The sequence below is a fragment of the Artemia franciscana genome, chromosome 5 (genome assembly GCF_032884065.1).
Source record: "Artemia franciscana chromosome 5, ASM3288406v1, whole genome shotgun sequence".
Lineage (NCBI taxonomy): Eukaryota > Metazoa > Arthropoda > Branchiopoda > Anostraca > Artemiidae > Artemia > Artemia franciscana.
In genome coordinates, this window is record NC_088867.1 from 50,443,794 (window position 1) to 50,467,662 (window position 23,869).

The 23,869-nt window shown below is 35.7% G+C and overlaps 1 protein-coding gene across 1 annotated transcript in view; it reads right to left on the reverse strand.

The window, feature by feature from the left end:
• Window positions 1-4,702: 4,702 nt before the first annotated feature.
• LOC136027554 (5'-3' exoribonuclease 1-like) overlaps window positions 4,703-23,869 on the reverse strand; it is a 153,157-nt gene continuing 133,990 nt past the window's right edge. The window contains exons 19-24 of the mRNA XM_065704922.1: window positions 23,482-23,559; window positions 17,675-18,020; window positions 15,389-15,501; window positions 10,367-10,541; window positions 8,115-8,182; window positions 4,703-4,984 (exon numbers count right to left, since the gene is read on the reverse strand). Of these exons, the coding sequence (XP_065560994.1) occupies window positions 4,811-4,984; window positions 8,115-8,182; window positions 10,367-10,541; window positions 15,389-15,501; window positions 17,675-18,020; window positions 23,482-23,559 (954 nt within the window). The 3' untranslated portion in view covers window positions 4,703-4,810. The remainder of the gene's footprint in view (window positions 4,985-8,114; window positions 8,183-10,366; window positions 10,542-15,388; window positions 15,502-17,674; window positions 18,021-23,481; window positions 23,560-23,869) is intronic.

Consider the following 23,869-nt stretch of genomic DNA (forward strand, 5'->3'; position numbering starts at 1 on the left):
ATTCATCCAAATTTTGCTGATGTGGTTTATCTAAGGCACATGCCTCCATTCTTCTCCTTTTTTTGGTATAGGCTTAGATGTTGCGAAGGTTGAATGGTTTCAGTCAGTTTTTCATTTGAAGGAATTACTGATACCAATCCAGAATTTTTTGTAGGTTAAATTATAATTCTGAAAAAACCAAGTTCCATTATTTGATTAAATACATTTTCCAATGTTATCCGTGTGCTTCTTACGCCAGTTTAGCAAAATTTGACTAAATAATGAGATATTTGGAAAATCAGTCATTTTATCAAAAATAAAAATTAGCAATTACGTACAGTTCTCTTAATTGTAGAGAATTTGCGGAAGCAAAATTTGTAACCTAATATTATTCAGCTGTTTGATTTATAGATTTTTTTTTGAAATAATATAATGTCAATTAGATTTAAAATGGTATGATGTGTCTTTGGTGATTTAAGGATTATGGTATTACGATCTTTATATTTGAATGTACCCTTGGTAAAGGACATAGCCATAGGTTATGACCGTCAGTTGTTTTTGAAGGTTGACATATATCGTGGTTTTCTGATTTTAAGACTAGGAATAGACCTTTTGCTGAATTAGTGAGATTGACATAAGTTCACCTTGATTGGTTAATTAGTTTGTTGTTTTGTTGCTGTTGTATTTCCTTCTTTTGTGTGAGTTCTAGTTGATTTCTTTTTAAAATGATGTCAAGGAATCCTTTTCGTAAAACAAATCCGTTTTTGGATTGATTTGTGATGCAGGAAGAAGACTTAGGTCTAGCTGTCCCACTAGTTAATGTTCATTTCGACGGAATTGATTCAGGAGACGAGGATAGGAATTCTGGGAATGATCCCACGAGGTTATTTAAGTAAAGTTGTAGGGCAACTGGTGGCAGAAGCTTTAATGGATTTGAAGAAACAGCTCCATTTTCGCAGTCGAGTTGCCAAGAAATGGGGTTTTCAGATTACGAAGACAGTCTGGAGGATTTGGACCCGCTTCCGAATTTAAATCATGGTTATCTTACGTCCAGATCAGACAAAATTCTTGATGCTACCCCATCCTCCGAGACCATCGGCCGTGCCCGAATAAAGTGCACCCATGGTTATTCACCAAAAGGTTAGCTTGAACTAAGTTAGACTTAAACTTGAGGTTTCAAAAGGTATCCCGAAATTCAATGGGGAGTCAGACCCTTTGGCATGGTTGGATCAGGATAGGTCTATGCTGGTATTCGCCGAAATCGGGTCTTTCCCTGAGCAGTTGCTTATTTTGGAGAGTAGGTTGCGATCGCCCTTGAACATCTGGTTTAGGCAATTGCCGGACCCAGAAAAGGAATCATGGGATGCTTTTAAGCAGCGCTAGCTTCACGGTGTGCTGACAGAGAGACTGATTTGAGGCTCGCAGCGGAATGAATCGTCTACGACAAGGATCAAATGAAACAAGAGGAGTATGCACCTCTGGTTCAAAAGTCTGTTTACATTCGCTATGGTTTCACAGGCCCCGACCGGCCAAGACCACAGGTCATCAGTGTATACGTCAAAGAATTTATGCGAAGACTTCCGCTTTCACATTTTGAAGAATTTGATAAGGCTAATCCGGTAACGAATAGGGGTTATGTCGAGCTTCTGAGGGAGGTTAGAACACGTCAGGTTCGTCGGGAGTTCCACTTTGAGTCACTGCCAGGTCATGAAGTAAATAGCATCGAGGCTCCATGGTCTTTAAACCATAATTAGTCAACGTCCCGGGGAGGTTATTGGGGTGGAGTCAGGACCCCAATTCAATGTGAGCGTCACCCAGTATCGGAAGTTGCCTGTTATTATTGTCAGGAGATGGGTCATGTGTTGCGTTTTAGACCACTGAGGTTGAATGGATTTCCGGCTAACCCTACTGATCAAGTAAAAGAGTTGGGTCACCGTCAGATAGAGGCAGAACGTGTGACCAGAAACCCGTCAAACTCACCTCCGAAAGTTCAGAACCCAGGACATTGCCAGTAAGTGGGGAATCTCGTCTGTGCATGGTTTGTTCAATAACTCACAGTCCGTCGTTGTCTTTTGTAAGTGTTAATATTTGTGGAGTGAAGGTGCCGACTCACTACAATACAGGAGCAAAGTGTAATCTCATCAGTGAAGTCACCTTAATAAGTCTGCTTTCGGAGTGTGTTATATCTAGAAAGTTACAAAGTATAGGAGCTTGCACGTTATCGGGCCCTCTGCGTATCAAAGGAGAAGCGGTGCTGCAACTTTCCATTTTCGCCAGGAGTTTTACTGACTCATTTTTGTGGTGCCAAGTTTGAGTTATCCACTTTTGATTGGACGTCCCCCCATTAAGGAGGCCGTTTTGCTTTTTGATCCAACTACAAGTGAATTTCGGCTGAAGAGTGCCTGCTCACATGCTCAAAGGACGTTAAAGCTGGCCGTGTTTTGGAGCCAAAATTTTGCCACAAGATTAAGCTGGTGAATTTTCAGTCAGTGGAGTGTTTAGTTTGAGGTACTGAGTGCAAAAAGGGCCAAAGGCTGTTACTCGAGCAGGGTCTAGCGTTCCCAACGTGAAAGTCACGGTCCAGTCCCAAATAGTTGAAGTTAGGGAACAAAAGGGTAGGCTTTGGCTGGCTAACTGCTCGGATTTTCCGGTTCGTGATAGAAATTCAAGATTGCATCTACTGTCATGGAAATTGGATCCCAATCCAGGGTATGTCCATGACGTGGTAAAATAGTTGGTTTGTTTTTCGGAAGGCCTCTTCCACCAGATATGTTCCGTAAGGATAGGATGGAATAAAATATCGAGGGATACGATTTCGGGTTTTTCAAAACGAACCATCTGGAGCTTCCTATCCGTTCTACTTTGGAAGATCTTCTCTGGGAATTCCGTGACATGCGTAGCAAAGACAAATAAAGTTTACTATCGAGGCATTAAATACCGAATCAACACTGGCAATCATCCCTCCGTACGCCAGCAACCCTACCGGATCCCTCCTCATATGGTTCCAAAATTCAGGGAAAGGGGCTTTATACGCACATAGGGACTTTCTGTAGGGGATCTTACAGGGGAACTTTGCTTGGAAGATTGCGACAATATAGTCTGAAGAGTTAGCAGAAATGGAACTTTGTACCGTCTGAAGTGCCCATGTTAAATCAGCTTTATAAGCGGCAACACACTCACAAAACATGTTTGTAGCAACTAATGGTTTATCAAAAGAACAGAGTTTGCAAAAGAACGAGTACTGATCATTCCCAGTCATACACCATTCGCCACTATTTCTACCGCTGCAATCCATCTTAGCAAGCCATGAACAATTAAACTTGGTAGGCCCCATACTTAATTACCAAGCACCACCTGCGAAATAGCATCCTAAGATTAAAAGACCATAAAAAGAAAAAATAAGGATATGTCCGAAACTGGGCCGTATTCACATCAGCCTTTTAAATAGCGTTCAGACGGGAAACGCATAAGTCGCAAAAATTTAGTCTCATTAAGCAGCGACTGCTAGCCTATATACTGATCTCCGCTCATTTCGGACAGGCCCAACATGACAAAAAAAAAACATAGGCTACTAAATCAACACAACAGCATAACCCAGGCAGAAGCAGCTTACTAAGCCCAACACAAAGCATTAGTTAAGTTCAAACAACTCAACAGTTGTAATTAATTATCGACCTACACCGAAAGACAGCACAGTCTACAAGCAGAGTCAAAAATAAAAAAAGAAAAGCACATCTTGGCTTGCTTAACGAGCTGTGAAAATTGCAAATCATGAGCGATGTTCTTAGTGCCCTTCAGCCGAAAATATAGGAATAATAGGATTTTTGCCAAAATATAGACATTTTATAGGAGTACATGAAAATATAGGAATTTATGGGAATTTATAGGCAAGTCCAAACGCTGCATTCTTGATAAGCTGAAGGGGTTCAAAATTTTCTCAAAGATAAATTTGGTTCATGGTTTCCTGCAAATCAAGATGGAGCCAGAAGATCTAGAAAATACCGCTATCACAACCCCATTTAGACTATATGAGTACAATAGGATGGGATTCGGACTGTCAAATGCACCCGCATCATGCGAAAGGATGATTGAATCTGTCCTTCGAGATATCTTACGAAAGCACGTTTTGTCCTCCTAGATAATTGTGGAACTGCAACCGTCGACTACGATTCCCAGTTTGAGATCCTTCGCGAATTTTTTATGAGGTTCGGAGAAAACACTCTAAAGCTTAAGCCGAAGAAGTGTGAATTTTGTGTGTTGCCACTTACCTTTTAGGTCATAATGTGTCCTCAGATGGATTGCGTCCCAATCCTGATAAGGTCCAAGTAGTTCGAGAGCTATGTTATCCACGGAATGCTTCGGAGTTGAAGTCTAGTGTAACTTTATTCAGCAATTATAACAGGACTGGATCCAGACGGTAAAATGTATCGTTCCATATCAGTTATATTTGATTTATTATTTTCACTAGTTATCTTATTACTATCAATTCTATGAATCAATATCCTAATGATAAATTAGTGATTTTTCCTTTAAGCTTGTTGAATAAATAATGAATATGGAGAGCTAGGTAACCCTGGTCTGTTTGGACCAGGAGCCACTTTAGTATGGTAGCCTTCAGAATCAGGGTAAGTGGGTAAAAATTACGCGATTGTGATGCAGCAATCTCGTATCGCATGCTTTTTATCAAGACTTGTGAGTTTAAGGTAAAAAATGGTTAAAGAACTAAAGGTCATTATATCTTTACTAAATCCCTTTACATACATAGTACAGTGGAAACAAGAAAAAAGTCACAACAAAAAAAGCTACAAAAGTAAAACAACATATTTCAAATTTAAACGTTGGAGAATCGGGGAGCCAAATTTACTTTTCGTTGTTTTTTAGGTTCTTGATTACTATTTCGTGAAGGGCGTGGTGCAGGAAGAGTTTCTGTTCTAGGTTTTAACAACACAACAGTGTCAGCTTCTCTTTCTACCGACGACTGAGCACGTGGACGCGGACGTTCAACCTAAAAGTTTCAAGATAAAGTAACAAAAGAAAAAAAAAGTACTGGTTTACTTGAAAGAAGTAAATATACTACTCAGAGGCCGGTTTCACCGACTCCAGAAAACACACAAAGTACGACACAAAAAGGTGACACTCGAGAGAGCTTAACTGAAAAATTATTCAGTGGAAATAACGTTTATAATTTTTAATTTTCACCGACTTGTTTAATTTAGCCTAAAAAAATTATTGTTTGGTGCCAAAAACCTTTTAGCCTTTTTTTTAGTGCGCGCAGCTGTGTTGCCCTCAGGCGGCTTGACACTGCGGTGAGTTGTTAGTAGTAGTAGTATTCCTTATTTTAGGGAGTTTTCCTGAAGAGTGTATATAGCCATGTCAGTATAATATTTTTATGGTCAAATCAACTAAAATTTCAAAATTGGTCAAGTTCTTCTGAACAATTCGGCACCAATGTATTGACCCGATGCTAAAATTTTGATTCGACCAATTAACCTTTTGTGGCTCTTATAGCACACTTCGCGGTGCTACAATAAAAATATTACGATTAATAATTAGAAATCCTCTTGTTATTTTTATCTCAAGCGACTAAAAACCTATTGTGATTCCAGAGACAGGTCCTGACTGGGCCTTTGAGGCGGAATTAGAATATTGCAATTTACTTGCCACTAGGTTTGACAGTGGCTTGACAACGCCTTCTTAAAGACGCCAATATAACAGAAATTTAGTGCCTCTCTTCTCAAAACATAAGATATTGTATGAGTTAATAATCACAAAGGCAAAACTATGACCCTTAATATCGTTTTCAATAAAATTCGCGTGAGATCCGCCAACCCCTTTTTTGATAGATTTAAAATGACAATACGAAGGGACAACCTCCCCCTCCCCCTGAAACTAAGTTTCCACAAAGTTTTTTTAGAATCCGATGACAAGTTCTGGTAGGTGTCTTCATTGTAAAAATGCAGCCCCTCTCCCCCGCCCGAAAGTGGTAAAATTCGGTTCGGACCCCAAAAAGGCACAAATTCGGCACTATACCCAATCCGTCCCAACCATCTTGTTGAAATCATATTTAATGGACTTGTGGACTAGTAGATACCTCCAAACGATAAAACTATGTTACATAATCTTTTTTTTCCGCCACGTTCGGAAGTCATCTGATTTATCCTTTACATAGGCACGCTGATGACAAGAATCGGAATACTTTTTTCAATTAGCCAAAATGGCCTGCTCCGTAAGCATTGTGTTTTTCATAGTTTCCATTTTGATTCAATTCCTAGAAGCTTGTGAAAATGTTGGCTCAAAAAGTGGGCTGTAGAGTCTACACTAAATAGGGCAACACTTTGTTTAAAGCACGCTGAAATTGTCCTGAAAAGACTAGGTGCTAGGTCCCTATCTATAGTTCGAGTGTTAAAAATTCGAAAATTAATGGAACTTTCCTTGCAGCAAAAGCCTCGAAGAAGGTCATCAGCGCTAAAAGTCTGGACTGTTGTCGCAACCATTCTTCCAAAGAATTTGTGTATTCACCGTTCAAGTTTCATTGGTATGTTCAGAAATTACGACAAACTGTTAATATCAGATATATCATATGAAATTATTAGTTGTAATGCTTAGGAACAATTACAAGATTAATCATATATTGCACAGCTTTGTGAATGAAATAGAATTGAACGGAATGGCATTTTCAGAACTACTTCACCTTTGATGAGGAGGTTTAAGTATAACAACCGTAGTCACTATAATTTTAATATATTATTTAAGAACTTTCAACGGGTTGTCAAACTTAGTAACACATTTTTCAGTAGTATTTCCGAGAAACAAACTATTTTTCAAAAGAATTGAAGCTTTGATGCTTCTAGGCCCAAGCGTTTTTGAGACTCCGTTTTGTGATAATTTTGGGGAAATCCCAAAAATATTGGGGATAGTGGAAGCAATGAAAAGAACGCAACTGATGAGCCAAAAGTAATGAAAGAGAGAGGTGATACCAAACTCTCAGATGCCATTCTTGGGAGACGCCTGATAATTTATAACTGGCCACGGAATTCCTGTGGCAGCTCAGTAGTGGCAGTAGTGTGGCAGCTCAGTAGGCAGCTCAGTAGTAGAGTACACCTGGGACATGGGCGAAAAATCACATCAGTCCAGTTTCTGTTAAGAAAAGAAGTTACTCAGTGATAATTTATTGTGCCCCTGACATTTTTTTCCCCTAAGCCAGGGCCTAGTGGGTCTATGTGTAAATCCTGGCCTGTTCGTTGGTGTGGTTACCACGTATTTTCGATTATGCTATGTTCCTAGACTTTTTTTAAACGTGCAATAGTTAGAACAGTTAAAACGTGTAAAAAAGTTTCGTGAAGAACGTGGATTTAGCAACCCATGCAATAGCATATTAATCATGATTGCAGCTATAGTTACAACCTAGTAAAGAACGAACCCTAGCCCATAGTAACCAAAAACTTAAAAACTAGTTTTAGAAAAAAACTGTCAAATAAGAAAGAATTACCACTTAAACCTAATTTGAGAATGATTTATTCGGAATTCGAGAATCATTAATTTTAATATATAAGTTAGCTGAGGAAATAAATCTATAGCAATTTAAAAAATAACCTGAAACCTCACGAATAGTTTCGAATCGAAACGAAAACTTCACCATTAGAATCACAATTGCCGACATATTTTACATTGGAAAATTAACAACCTCCGATCTTGAACAACAAGAAAAATTACTTTATTCAAAATTCCCGTAAGGTATGTAATGACTCAAATTATAAACTCCAGATATGATTATTTGAATTTTAAAAATTATTTAGTTTCAAAAGGAACATTTCTAGAGCTTTATATAGAAAAACCTCGCCCAAAAGGGACGCGGCTCGGTGTCTGCATCATTCCACCTCCTTCCTTTGACCTGTATATTTTAGTCAAAACCAATTTGAAATTTACAAAATATAATGCCTTTCACTTCATATATGATTCATCGATCCTAAAAGAAGAACATGAATTGCGTTAAAATTCAAATCTGTGTCCCTACAGGAAAATGACATTGAATTGGAAGACTTCAGGAATTCGAAAACTTTAGCGGTATTGTGTAAAAATTATAATTTAACGTTAGTTAAAAAAAAATATAATAAAAAGAATTAAGGAAAATTTACCTGTGATGGAACTAGGTTCTGCGGATGCTTTGGTGCCCCCATAAAAATTGGAGGTGGTGGATGTCTGACTGCAAAATGAAAAGAGAAAATAACTAAAAGAAGACACAAAGAGACAATATAAAAAGAAGAAGGTAAAAGAAGGTAACTAAATGATTGTAAAAAGGGCCTGCTAAAAATTGATAAATCCTTTCGGGGGGGAGGGGTTGGCTGGCTCAGTTTCTACAGGAATATAAGCAACGTATTTCAATGCCAAGGCTGTTTAGACTCAGCATTATCTTGAAAAAACACCTCTAAGTAGATATCTTTTTCCCGTTGACAGAATAAGTTGCATTTAAAAGGTTTGAAAACGTTCATTCTTATTGTAGGCATCTCATTAACATTCACTTGTGCATTTGTGGGTTGTTCGAAATCTACTGTTGTTTTCGCTTTGATATTCTTAGGCTTTGAAGGTAATAGTGTCTGCAAGTTTTGCCAAGCAAAAGATGCTTCGTTTGAGAAGATGAAACTACAGCCGAGAACTGTATGTTCGTAAAATATTGAAATTTTATATGGAAATTTAAATGTTGAGATTTTATAATTTCAATTTAATATGTAAAATATTGAAAGGGAGACTGTTTGCAAGTTTCAGAAGAAAAATGGTGATTTCTATTTGTTGTCAGTTTTAATGCCACTCTTTACTATCATTTGAAAAACAACTTATTTTTGTACGTAACATGTAAAGTGGCCGAAATGAGTCTTGCAAAATAAATGGAGGGGCATACTGACATAGTTTTCAGTGTCAAAGAACTATGAAAATAAATCAGGCACATAATTATTTTTTTTTGAGGGATGGGGGATAAATGAAAAACGATTTTATTTAATAACTTCAATAAAATTACAAACGTGAAGCATCTTATTAAGCCTAGTTAAGCATTGGGGACTTTTTCCAAGTTAATTTATTTACCTTTTATTTTACTATTATTTTAATTTTCCTTTTATCCAGTTTTTTTTTGCGTGAGAAAACAGAGCAACTCTATTTTTTTTATTACTACTCACTGGCATATTGTTATTCTATAAAATAAAAATTGATATTTTACACTATCACAATTAAAACATAAATGACTAATCTAGCATTCCATTTTTAGCCACGCATCGGAAATCAACTCCCAACATTCCAAATACGACAATGAGTGGAGGCTAAAGCGAAATGGGAAAGACAAACCTAACATTTTATAGCAGAGAGTAGACGGAGGATTGGGTACATACCCATACAAAAAATTAGTCAAAAGAGCCCCCCAGCCGCTCCACTGGAGGTCTAAATCTCGCTTTTTTCAATTTTGCCATTTATAAAGGCCACTGGACCCGTTTGAAATAAAAACAAACTCGATGAAAAATTTCGTAAGTTCTAAAAAGGAGACAGAAGAACGGAAGAATAATGATAAAACTGAACTTGCTGAAGAAGAATAGAACGCAAATAATGGGTGGTGTCAATTCACAAAAATGTAGAAGGGAGAAAACTTTTCCAAGTGAAACTACCAAAAAATGGCATTTTTTCAATCAAATAGTCCCCCTCCCCAAGAAAAAGGTGTTTTTCAGAATGCATACCTAAAAGTATAGGTGAGGGGATGCGGATATGCGCTGTAACTGTAAAAGTTCTAAGTAAAGAAGGGGCCAATCGACAAGAGAAGGGCGCAAGTTGTTTTCACATATCCTCCATTTTCCAAGGCCCCAAAACGTAAATAATCTGATACTTCTCCATGGTATTTCGTGTCACCAACAATTATAATCTGTTTCATTATTGTGCTACAAACGTCGAGGACATACCCGTTCTGGTCTGACAAGCATCCTATAAGCATTGATTTGATTAGCATCACCTATAGAAGGTGAATTCTGGCGAGCTTTTGCGAAACCAACCCTAATCCGTAAGAAACCCAAAATTTGGAGGTCTTCAAACATTTAGCGTAAATTTTCTCTTCTTTTTAAATTTTACTCTGTGCGACCTTTGTGGCTTAGCAAAAGAAAATTCAGTCTTATGCTAATCGACGCGTCAGTAATTTTCCTGAGAGTCCTACAAATGAAATCGTCCTGTCCCGCTTATTTGTTTTCACTATTATTAACGGCCTACGATTTTATTAAATAAGGCCTAAAATTTTAAATGGAACTATGAAGCATTCATCTTTAATTGTGTTTTATCCGAATAAGATTTTGAGCAGTAGGACAGTTACCCCCTATGAATTAAAATTGTCAAATGAAATTCATCGACAAGTACTTACCATGAGAAGGACGGAACGGCCCATAAGGACGGTAGAAAGGTACTGGTTGTCGGTATGGCATGGCTCCCCAGCCGTGTCTGGGAACATTAGCGATTTGCATATGAGGCATGTTTAAATGAGTGTGAGATGCAGGGAAGACTTTTTCGAGTGCAATCTCTGCAGCACTTCCGGCAGCCTATAATATATTATTTTATGAAGAAAAAACATTAATCAGAAACAGACATACAAGAATGACTAATAGATAACTACAAAGTAAGGCCGTATATAGGGGGGCTAGGGTGTTTGACCCCCCACCCCCCCAAAAAAAAACGTTAGTCTGGCTCATAAAAAAAGTAACAAAAATGAATATAAACAAATTTTTGATGCGTTTTTCAGGTATTTTGTCCCCCCCCGAAATTTTTTCCGTACCCCCCTCCCCCCAAAAAATCCTCGATACAACACTGCTCCAAAAACATCAGAGTATTCCTTTTTTTTTAATGCTACAAAATAAAAGGAGTATTAGTATACCAAATTAAAAATCAATAATAACACTTATCAACGATTGCTCCTGCACAGAATTAATCATAATTATCGATTAAAATCTAAACTACACTACATAAATTAAGAAACTATCATTGAAATCAAAATATAGTACGATCCTGATCTACACTTGAACAAAAATGGAGTCGGAACAAACAGTAAAGAATTGAAGCATACAATCTTAGCATATGCACAATCTGATACATACCCTGCCTTCTCTTTCAATTTCCAAGTCCTGAAAAGGGCAATTAGGAAAGCTGAGCCGCCCTGTTGCCTCCAACTCAATGTTATTCAATAATGTTTTATTAATATTTCTAGTTGTCTTTTCTCTTCTGACTTGATATAGTTATTTTTTTCTAGTATATACTGATTGTTTCATTTGCATTTCTAGTTTTGATGCGCTATAATAGTTGCTTTACATTGTCCCACTAGCGTTGCTTCGAAGTATTGCATTTCTTTCTCGCCAATTAGTTTTGGCGCCAATTAGTTTTGGCAAGAAAGTTTTACAATTTCGTTTTGGGGCTTCTCAGCCAGTAAGAAAATTACTAGCAATTTCACAGGATTTTCAGTCGTTGTGGCAAGGTTTAGCCGCAAAGAAATAAGAGTTTATTTTTATTTATTTTTTATGTCTAAATTGAAAATTGAGAGTTAAAGGCAACTAAGTGACTAAAACTTTACACACTGGTTCACCTTCTGGGTGAAACAGGTTTCCACACCAAGTTCAAACCAAAAAGGTATGGTTGAAGAATTCAAAAATATTTCTTAAAGCAACAGGTATTTAAACTTTAGGTAGAATTGAGGGAAGAATAAGCATACATTAAAGACATGCATGGTTGCTACGAAGACACTTTTATTTTCCAAATGATACTTGTAAACAAAAGCATATTCTTTTCTGACACTTTTTGATCAGAAAGTATGTAACAGAGCGACACTCATGAGTTCAGGTATATTCCAGAAGTTTATAAATGGTCATCCAACCTTTTTTATCCACTTGGGGCAATTAAACGATTTTTATTTAACTTACTTTTTTATCGCAAATGTCAGGCAACGCATTAAAACCAATGCATTAATGTGGCAACCCTGGTGCTGTCGTGCAATGTTTTTAGTTTGAGAATACAGATATCTCTTTCCTATTTTGTCAACATTATTATTTCAAGAAATAGACAGGTATTATGACCTCTTTGGAAGTTTTATATGCAATCAACAAATAGACAACCTGTTTAAGGAACAGGATGGGTTTCGGGTATTACAATATGAATGGGTTTCAGGGTAGGAACAGAGATGGGTTTCAGGGTATAAAGATTGAACTTTGATGATAAAAAGTTTGTGAATGATTGATTTTTCCATTTGATTCCAATTTTCAACTCCATCTTCGCTTGATAAGTAAATAATTTTGTTTCTCAGAAAGGTAATCACAAGCTCTGATAGAGCCGGAATTACTAATATTTCGCTTCATTTTAATTTATGCTGTAATGTTAATTGCTTCTCAAATTTTGCATTTGGACACTGAATATCTTGTAACACTGACCACCTGAGATGAGTCATCAATACTTTCACAGAAATCTGAAAGGCAATCAGTATTAAAAAAAAACTTAAAAGCAAAAATCTCTTATCAATAAGCAATTCTAGAAACACTTTAATTGCTTTTTCTGAAAACCTTATCTATTATTTGATTTTAATAACTGCAATCCTTGTGCAAACAATAGAAAACCAAAGATTAACAGTACATAGGTACAACGGGTTAACCTTTGGGTTTCTAGAATAGATAATACATTATCACACCAATAATTATATAAGAATGCCGATCTTGATTTATTGTGAACACATTTTGGAATGCTGACGGAAGGAGGTTATTGATATAGTTAAAGCAAAAAGTTGTGATCTGGAAATCTCGACTCTTCGACACATCAAATATCCTAGCACTTTTGAATTGAAGGTTGATATTATCTGTATGTTGAATCGGAGATACAATTTGAATTGCTTTATTTTGGATGATTTGAACTCTTTTATAACAAGGAATAAAATTACTTGCCCATATGAAACACCTATAAGACAAATGAGGATGAAAAATAGAATGATAGATCATTTTTAGTATTTTCTTAGGAAAACGGAATTTAAGGTGGCGGATGACTCCAAGGGAGCTTGAAACTTTGTTACTAGCTAACTTTGCATGTTCTTTCCATGAAGAATTCTCATCAACTATAAAACACAGATATCTACAAGTTTTGACTCTTTCTTTGGTATTATTACCTACTCCTAATTTCAGATCTGTTGATGTTATTCTAGAAAGTACAATATAATTTTTCTTACTGTAATTAAGTATTAATTCGAATCCGCCCATGACACAAATTCATTGAGAGTGGTATTCATTTTTTTAAACAAAGAAGGGTAGACTTTCAGATGCAACAATAAAAGTGTAACATCTGCAAATAGTATTATATTACTTTCATTTAAATAATATTTTATTTGGTCAACATAAATAAGAAAAATCAGGGCTCCCAATATTGGCCCTTGCGTGACTCCATACCCTATAAAATGGCTCTCGGATGTTACGTTTGAATTATGAAGGACTTGCGCCACATTGCATAAATACGAATCAAACCATTTTAAAGCTACTTTAGTCACCCCAATTGATTTACGAATATACAGCAACTTATCATGATCAATATTATCGAATGGCTTTTAAAATATAAAAATAATGCTGCAGGAATTAGGCCTTTATCAGGTGCATCATTTACCCAATCAACTAACATTAGGATGGCAAGATCCGTTGAAAGTCCTTTCCGAAAACCAAACTTCGTTTCGCAAAGTATGTACTGCTCTTGAAGATAATCATTCGTTCGTTTATGAACTATCTTCTCATAAATTTTGAAAAAAAGGAAGAATCGATATAGGTCGGTAATTAGTTGGGTAATTTCTTGACTTAGGGGTAATACACAAGCTACTTTTAGTCTTTCTGGGAAAGTCCCTGCTTCAAGTGACAAATTAACTAAAACTAAAATAGGAATGACGATTTATTTGGTTGCAAATTTTTCATTAAATTCTTCTCTGCAAATATCACAAGAAGATGACAGACGATCATCTCCTGTTGTAGACTGCAAGTATTCTTTCACTATTTATAGGCCAGAAAATAAACGCTCATTGCCTGCTATTGTCACAGGAAGTGCAGCAGCAATACGAAGTACTTTAAATGCTTCTGAGTAAGCCACTGGTAATGACTCAAGATGGTCAACAGCGTCCAGGAAGTTTTCAGGCTTTTCCCCTTCATTGAGCAAGAAACGCTTGGCAATACAAACTTGACATTCGAGAAGAATGAGGTCGATATCCAACTCGTCGTAGAGAGCAGAGAAACGCTTGAGCAACTCTGTGTCTATACACTTGGTCGAGCTTAGATCCAAGGCTTCGAGGGTGCTCAGCACTGGCAAGTTGTCTGTGAGCCCTCTGTCAAAATCGGCTAGTAGACGGTCGTAAGTCTCGAAGTGCTCTCACTTCATTTCATCCACCAAAGTCGCACTCCGATTGCCAGTTTCAACGAGGTTCCTGCCTAGGGTCAAAGTTGTCACAAATTATTTCAGATGCTTGATGATCTTTTGAATTCTCCGGGGTTGTCCTTTTTGACCACCAGAGACTACCAAGACTGACCAAGGAGGAGAATAGTATGACGTATCGATAATCTATATGACAGTCAAACCTAGAAATTTGTTGTGGACAGGGCGGAATTCCGATTGATTATGGAGCACTGTCAAAAATAATAAAAGATAGTTTACTGAGCTGAGCTAAAGTTCATTCGAAAATTGTCACTAAGTTCATCAGGTTAAGCAATGGTTAGGTAATAAGTTTAGTTGAGTAATGGCTAGGTTCGTCAGGTTAAGTAAAAAGGCACAAACCATTTCAGGTTATCGGGTTAGTTAGCCTTAAAGCTGATTTTCCGGGTACATTTTCTATTTTGTCTTTTGTTAGCATTACCAGCGATTCTAGGTGAAGCCAGCTTTTTTTTTACTTGATGGAATTCGTCTTGAGACGGCAGTTTTTATAGCAAAACACCCCTTTACTTTAAAAACGAAGGAACATATAGGCTACTCTCCTTCTCTCGCGAAATAATAAGTTACCACATTGTCAACATTTAATAAATACAAGCTAATAATACAAATGTATAATTTTGTAGACAATAATACTTACAAAAATTCACATTTCATATTTTAAGAGAAATGCAACATACTTGCTAACAACAATACACTTTCAAAATCAAGGCCATATCAAGAGAGCGGTTAGGAAATTTGACCCCCCCCCTCCGATAAATTTGTCTGATTCGCAAAAACGTAACAAAAATAAATATAAACAAAATTTTTATGCACTTTTTAAGTTCTTTTTTTTTTAAAAAAAGGAAGAAAATCCCTTTGTAACCTTTTGTATAACAAATACGAATAAATAATAAAAATAATACAAATAATAAATAAAAATTTCAGTTTCTTATAACCACAATTAAGTAATGACAAAACGTACAAACGGTTCATTTTCAGCAAATACTCCAAAGAATCTTTTTCCACCAATTGTGACAGATGCTTGGACTTGGCCGCTTTTATTACGAGAATAGCAATAGACCGGAAGCCCGAATCCTGAAAAAGAGTAAATATCAAGTATGTTAATGTACGTTATTCGCGGGATATATCACCGGCACAACCTTAGTGACGTTTTTTATCATCAATTATCGATGAACTTTCAGCAATTTTGGGGTTCAGTGGGGTCGCCAAAGGGACACTTCCTAGTGATTTTTGGATACTTTTTCGCCCAGGATGACACCGGGGTACTTCAAGCTTAATAAAAGCCACCCTGGCTTTACGAAACATGGGCACTTTGCATTTTTTGTCCGAACAAAATCCTTGTTAGTTTGGCTTTTGTTCGTTTCTTACGTCTAATCATGCTTTTGCTTTTCTGGTTTGGATTTTTTTTTCATTGTGATTCGTGCTATTTTTTGTTTGCTTTCCGTAATATAGAACCCTGTCCAGAAATTAAACTTGCTGAAACACTTCACTGGCAAACTATGAAGAATCTAATAACTATAAAAATGAACTAGTTATTTGTAATTGTTCCTTATTTTTAAATACACGAATAAACCATAATTGATTACCTAGAAAACGATATTATCTAATAGTTTAAAACTCTTCGAAAAATTATTCTGTTGGACAGATACCTTCTTTATCAAAGGAGATAAAGAGGGTCACCCCAAACTACTTTTCATTCGGCGGGGACCTCGTAAGTCTTAGTTTCTACCACATCTTAAGCATTTTTTACAAAAGCAAATGTTCCATTGATTAGACCAACGTCTACAGAAAGTTTTCTTCCCCTGGGACGTCACTAGGACTGGCTAATTACAGTTTTAAGGACGCTGAAATCTATGACAGTTTAGACAAGAGTACAAAGTTTTTAAGCAAATAAAGCAGTGTATTAAGAAACGTTCAAGTTTATGAGATGGAAGTAAAAAGCAAAAACTGTCATTATTAGCAGAAACTTTATGAAACAGACATCAGAAGCATTGAAAGAATATGCTTTTAACATTGATTTTAAACCCGCAAAATTTATTTAGTTACCTATCAGTAATTATTAGCCTAATAATATCTGCGTAATTTTAGAAAGAGGAGAAAACACCCGCACCCCTAAAAAAAAGGTAACAATCTCGATGGAAATCACACCATTGAGTTCAATATGCCATCAACACAATTTTCTGTATTCTTCCTCAAAATGACGATCACGATACGGATTTTTTTATTATTTTATTTCCCCAAGGGTAGTCGTATCCAGCCAGTGACCGTAGAATATTGGTAGAGGGTTCAACCAAAGACAAATCTAAACCCTTAGCACTTCTTTACGCAACAAAAAAATATAGCACTGCAAGATAGCCATTTTCAGCCATTTTGCATCACAAGACATTTCTCTAAATTGGGATGAAAATGCGACGAGCCCGAAGCTCTGTGACATCAACCGGTTTTAGAGCTGTTAAAATACAGCCTCCCAGTTACGTTCGTCCCTAAACACATACTCTGAATATACAAAATAGACGATTACTGTAGACCGTTTATACACCAAAACTAACGGTTATAAAACTAACGGTGCCAACAACTGTGCGTCAATGAAGTCAGTAGATTATTTTTCGAAAGAGGGTACCTAAAGCCCCTAAAAAACTTTCAAATTTTAATTAAACATTTTCGTAGATGGAGGAGGGAGTATGCGTTTGCTTATTTTGTATATGTGTATGTTGTACTTTATTTGTTTCAGTTATACTGGTACTTAATTCCACCCAAACACTTGCGCACTAAATTAAGTCATAAAATTTTATTGAAGATAAAAGCCTTTTATGCCATATAGATTCTTCCGAACAGTATAAACAGAAAGGACTAACTCCATCCTTTTATTGCGGAAACGATAGCCTTTAACAAAAACGAAAAAAAAACAAGGAAGAAACATCATGATAAAAACTGGATCTTCCGCGCAAAGAGCGGGGAGGAGGTTTAGGGGTGTGTCAGCCTCTCTGATACTAACAATAATCCTGTTTTAGTATATAAAGCAAACTCAGATAAAAGATAAACCTGAATATGACATCGAAGATGAACAGATAGAAAAAAAAACAAACAAGTTTGCAGAAATGAAAGCAATGAGCAACGCTAGTACTTCATTTACATTTTATACAAGTAACGTCACTCTCAACTTCTCGTTCTTCACACTGAAGTTTGACTATTTCATCAACTACACCGGAATCAATGTTCTAAGACAAGAGTACCTAAAAAAAAATACCTTTTCGACCACACAGGTCAATTAGCTTTAAGCAAGTGCTCTCAGGGTCACTTCGGGGCGCTTTTATTTTTGCCGGACTTTGATTGGTGGAATGTGAAGGATTCATGGTTCCAGCAGCTAAGGCTTCAAAAGTGATCGATTTTGGCTCTTGAACTGCGACAGGTTGATTTTCGACACCAATTTTCAGAGTATCGCGTAAAAGTTTCGTCATTTCTTCAGTTGTCACTGCTTTACTTGACATTTCCTGACTTTTAACAAATTTCATTGGACTTGAAAGGCTTTTAGCCGCTTCTGTTGATGATACAGTTGTCCTCTGTTGCACTGCTTCGTACCTTTGATTTGCTTTCTAAATGAAAGAAACATTTAAACTTAGGCAGGAATTTTTGTTAAAACAATTATGGTTTAGATCTAAAGACAGACTGAGGTTGAAAACATAAAAAAAGACATGACACATTTTGCATCATAGAAATGAATTACATTAGACAATTTCCATTTTGCTTTTATTAACTTCAAAGGAGCAAAACTACAATTTCTACGCGATAAAATTCACGTAAAACTTTGAGATTTAAATTGACTTGCCAACATGAAATACCACTGCAACATTCAGTTTGCTTCAGTAGTTAAAGTGTTGCTGAAGCCTTCATTATTTTTTAAAATGCTGTGTCCCAGGAAGAATTCTTCTTGGTGCCAAATATGACGAAAAGTTGCCGAAACATTGTATCAAAATATCCTATTTTGGCTTAAAATTCTCTTTCTCTAAAAAATTCTCTATTTCCCAGCACCCAATCATTCGCAGCTATTAAAATACGTCAAATTTGTAAGCTAATAGAATGTCACCTTACCCCAAAACATAACACCTAACCAATCAATGTTTCTATAAACGCAGCATTTACAAGCTAAGACTACATTAATTTGTGTCAAAACATTAAACCTGCTATTTGTTTAATGATCAAAACAGTTTTGAATTGTGTCTACTACCGATGTTGCCAAGGAAACACTTCATGAATAATAAAGAAACTGCTTAATTGCATAATATTATTATTTATAACCGTTGCATAACTACTTTCTGAAGACAAATTTCTTTCCCTTAAAAGTGTCAGAAACGAAAAGAAAGTTGACCAATTGGCACGTTTACGTAACCCCTTGCCTATATGCACCATTATTTTGATTATCTTGTCACTTACTGTAATAGAGTTGGGAACAAATTTCTCCTAGGCTCGAATGCATAATAATAATAATAATAACTTTAATGTTCTAAAATCCATAAGGTCATTGCAATACAAAATGAAAAAAAAAAATCAACTGTAATTGACACAAACAAAAATAGCATAGACACAAAATAAACATAAATACTACATAAGGGAAAGCATTACTCCTTTTAAAAAATCTCTTTCTATGCTCCAATGCTACTTTGAGAAGTTGTCCACATCTTTCTGCACTCACAAAACACTCGCCTCTCACTATACCTGCCAACCATCTTCCCCAAACGTACAATCTGGATAGACTTCCTTCTGCAGCTCACTCAATTCTTCATACGCACTTATCATACAGCCGACCGTTTCATCCATATCTCCAAACATAGAGTAAAAATAAGGACCGTCATCCCCTTGCCCCCTCCCTAAACATATTCTTCTTGCCTTAACGGCAAACATGCTACAAACAAAAAACAGGCACTCATTGATAGTATCTAGCTCCTGTCCCGTAGGATCAACGGGCTTTATGATTAATGACGGGGAAGTCACCTCCCGTAATAGAGAGACATTCCCAGAACTATGAAATTTTAAAGCCTAGTTGTTGACCCTGAAAAAGCCAACGGTCTGATATTTCTTTTACGAAGTTCGCCGGTCATAATTACCTGTCAAGAGAGTCCAGGCATTTTGGTGCGGAAGATAGTAAAGCTTGGAAGTTTTCTTTGACTCAAGACACTTGCCCCACGAGCTTCTAGTAGATTTTAGTATATTTGTCCAAAGGTCGAAGAAAAAGTAAATGGTCCCGAAAGTAATCATTCTGATATCCCTTTGTCCCAAGGTAATCGTCCCATAAGTTCAAATCTTTTACTCCGAAAGAAAACATGCCGACCTTACTGCTAAGAACTAGGTGGTGGGAATGCGGTGGTGTCGATTCCGGTCATGAAAGTCCTTCAATAATACGAACTGGAAATCCTTGCATATTTTCCGTTCAAGAAAGATGTAGCGCGCCTAACTTTCTACTAAAAAGTTATAAGTCAGGAGAAGGGGCTTTGTTAGAGGGATCGATAGCCCGTTTTGGTTCTTTAATCACAACAATTGAAAATCTTCACACGATTCTGGTTCACTAAGGTGCGATATTGCCCAACTTTATGAAAAACAGTCGATGGCGGGTGGAGCAAGGGGATGTGTGTGTCTTAGAGGGGTCTCTAAACCATATTAGTTCTATCGCCATATTGATTGAGAGCTCTTACGCGATTCCGGTTATGAAAGACGCAAGATAACAGCTTTCTACTATAAATAGCAAACTCAACTGAAATCACAGTCACGTTATAATACAAGATGCCAATATTTTTGGAACCATGGGGAAGTGCTCCTTTTTCAATCTCTAAATAAGCATTGAAAACAGAAATTGAAATATGGAAAAAAACAACAACAAAAAAGGGCATTAACAATGCATTTGAAATATTCCATGACCCTTTCAAGAGCCAAAACAACGAAATCTACTTTGTTTTAAGTCTTATGTTTTAAGTTATTATAAATCAGTTGATTTACTCTTAATTTTGAACATTCAAGATTACATTCCTTAAATATAAGAACTATCAGCAAAAAAAAAGCCCCAGAATAATACACGATTAGTTTAAAAGACTATTTGTCAATAATGTTCTGTATATGCTCAAACACAAAAACACCCAAATAAATGTAATCGGTACAACATAATCAAAATCAGCAGTCAATACTCGCTTCGTTTTTGGTTTTATGGATTTTAATGACTCGCGGGACCAGACAAAGGGTGAGTGGGCTCAATCCAACCCAGTATTTGAAAGGGTCCCGTGTTACCGTCAAAATATACAAAAAAAAATTGGAATTAGCAAATTGTTTTTGACGATAAGGGATAAATTATGAGTTATTCAAATAATTAAAAATATATTTATTTCAAGTTTACATTGCTGGATGAGATTTATTACTTTATATTATAGAAAACTGATACCTGTAGAAGTTTACGTTAGATTTATCGAATTTAACCAGGATAGTCCTATAGTAGAGGTTAAGACGTATAATGTATGCATTGATTGCCATTCGAATAACGACTTTATTCCAACATTTTAAAGACAGTCTGCTATTCAAGGCGGAAACCTTACACGTGTCCATTCATGACTGACATGCGTTGACAGTCATTAGAGATGTCTTTCGAAATGAGGGAGTTTTTATGCAGATACGAAGGTGCAAAATGCTTGAACAAAAATAGACTATAGAAAACATCTAAGCTTAGACTAACCAACTAGTATTATAACACTCTGCCTTTTTTTTTCATGAGCATGAGTTAAAGGTGGGTGCAGCATACCCATAATCAAAAACGGCATACTAGCAAATTTCTTTTCACAACTTATTAAGGCTTTGACAGCAGGCTGGGACAAGAAGATTCCAAACTTTCTTTTGTATTCGATCCAAACTATTTTCAAAACAAAATCATAAAGACCTTATAAAAAGCTACCTTAATTAAGAAGTAAAATATTAAAATATATAATTGTGTTCATATTAACTTAAATATGACTGAAGTAACCTTAACTTGCAAAAAAGGCTCTAAAAAATAAAGCAACTTGTTTTTCTTATGAGTTAAAGTGATAATAAGTTTAGAAAAAGAAAATTGACCGAGTACAGAGTACTCTGAACTTTTTATTCACATTTAAAAAAAGACAAACTTATTCTCTTCCATACTAATTGCAAAAGATGCTTTTCTCTTTTTGATCATTTCTAGGTGACGAGTCAATAAAAGTAATTCTGAATATCTGAAAATTGCAAGATATATATATATATATATATATATATATATATATATATATATATATATATATATATATATATATATATATATATATATATATATATATATATATATATATATATATATATATATATATATATTCATGGGAAATTACAGAATTCTCAGTATGTTAGCATACCTCAAGAACCTTATGTGAGTACACAGACAAGAGTAGATTTCACTCCAGCACTCCCACCCTAGTGACTACTTTGAGAAAATGGCTAATAGGACGAACATTATACTAAATTAATACTAACATTGATATTATGTTAGATGATAGAAGTTTGTCCGGATAATGATCTTGGAAAGGTTCGTTTGCTTGGGTTTGACGTCGACAGACCAGTTAAAATTTGATTTACTCAGCCAACAAAATTGTTTTTGAAATAAATAAAAGCTCCCGTTTTGAGACTGAAAAAAAAATGTATATTGTAGTTTTTTGGATAGGTAGTCGAAGCATTATGTTTTTCTAATCTTTATGAAGGACTTTACATTCCATCAGAAATATTGGCCAGAGTTCATAGTGCGAAGACGGTTGGTTGTTTTAGTTTAATGAAATTTACCATTATTTGTCAGAACTTGGCTAGTTTCGCCATTAAGCTAACTTAAGCTTTCTCAATATGCCAGCATGTTAATACCGTCAATCAACTTTTGTCACTTTTAATTTAAACAAACTTAAATTCTTCTGCTAGAACATAGCTTTACTTTTCTCAATAGCCTAACTTAACTTGCACTTTCACAATAAGCAATTATGTTAATTTCGTCAATTAGCTTTTGTCAATTTTAATTTAACCGAATTTATCTTCTTCTGTCAAAACATAGCTTAACTTTGTCAATAGCCAAACTTAATTTACGCTTTATAAATATGTTAGTAATGTCAATTTACTCATGTCAATTTTAAGACGACCAAATCACCATCTTCTATCAGAACATAGCAGGAACCTTTGCCAATAAGCCCATACTTGATGTTAAGTATTTTCTTTTTATTTCTATCATTGATTAGGTTTTTTCCCTTAATAACCCAACAATAAAAATCCTTGTTAGGGTATGTTATACCCTTGTTAAAGGGCATGGTTAATAAAAACATCATTTATAATTATAACAACAAGTTACTTGGGTATTCATTATTAACAAGACTGTCAAAGAGACAAGCATTTTTGATTTCAATACATATTCAAAACCAAAGAAACTGTGGGAAAATACTGAGTTTGTCTGAGAAGACACCATAATGTCTCCGAATCAATCTAAAGCCGGAAAAATTCCTAACATGAAAAATAAATGATACCCTTAAAACAAAGCGCTCTTACAAAGCTGTCCATACATTTACAATAATGAGCAAATTGAGCACCGGACGGATATTCACACCTTGAGAGTTAAAACACTTGCGATAGAGCTCGGATCTACCCAATAGAAAATATAAAACGGAACAGAACTTTCAGGGAGAAATTCAAGTAAATACACTTCAAATCACAAAAAAAAACCATTTAACTTAAATCAGTCAAAAATTTTTTTTCTCCAGACGGGGAGTTTAAATGACCAATTTGGCGTGTTTATAAAGTGATAGATTTAACAAGGGAAGGAAAAGTATTATCTGTGTTACAAAGGCGTTCAAACGAAACTAAGCCGAAGTGCAAAAAAAGGCCCGTAACTACGGTTGAATGGTTGCAGTTTCTTCATATTAAAAAGAGTCTGTGACATTTTGACAATTGAAGCAACATTTTTTCTTTCAAAGATAAAACTGCTGGGAAAAAAAGTTTTGGGACAGTTAAGGATTTTAACTTATAAAAAAAACTATGTACCTCGCGTAGTTCTGAGCCTCCAGACCTTGAGAAATTTCCATACTGCCCCTTTTGAATCCACATTTCTTTTCTTTTCTCCTAAAAAACAAAACAAAGAGATATTAGATTTCATTATTCATTGCAAATCGAAGAAAATCCTATAATTTAGTTTTGTTTACAGGAAAATACCGCTTTTGGTATAATAGAAAGTGTTACTGCGATGGAACAAGAAATTCAGTCTATCATGGAAAAACTTGCTCAAAAAATAGATCAGAGATTAGATGAACAATTGACAGCTGTTGGAGGCAAACATTCATTTTCTACAAACAACAAAGAGAGATAAAACTCCACAAAAAAACCTCAAACGAGACTGCAGCCAGTAGAGAGAAAAGAGATGAAAGACTAAAAT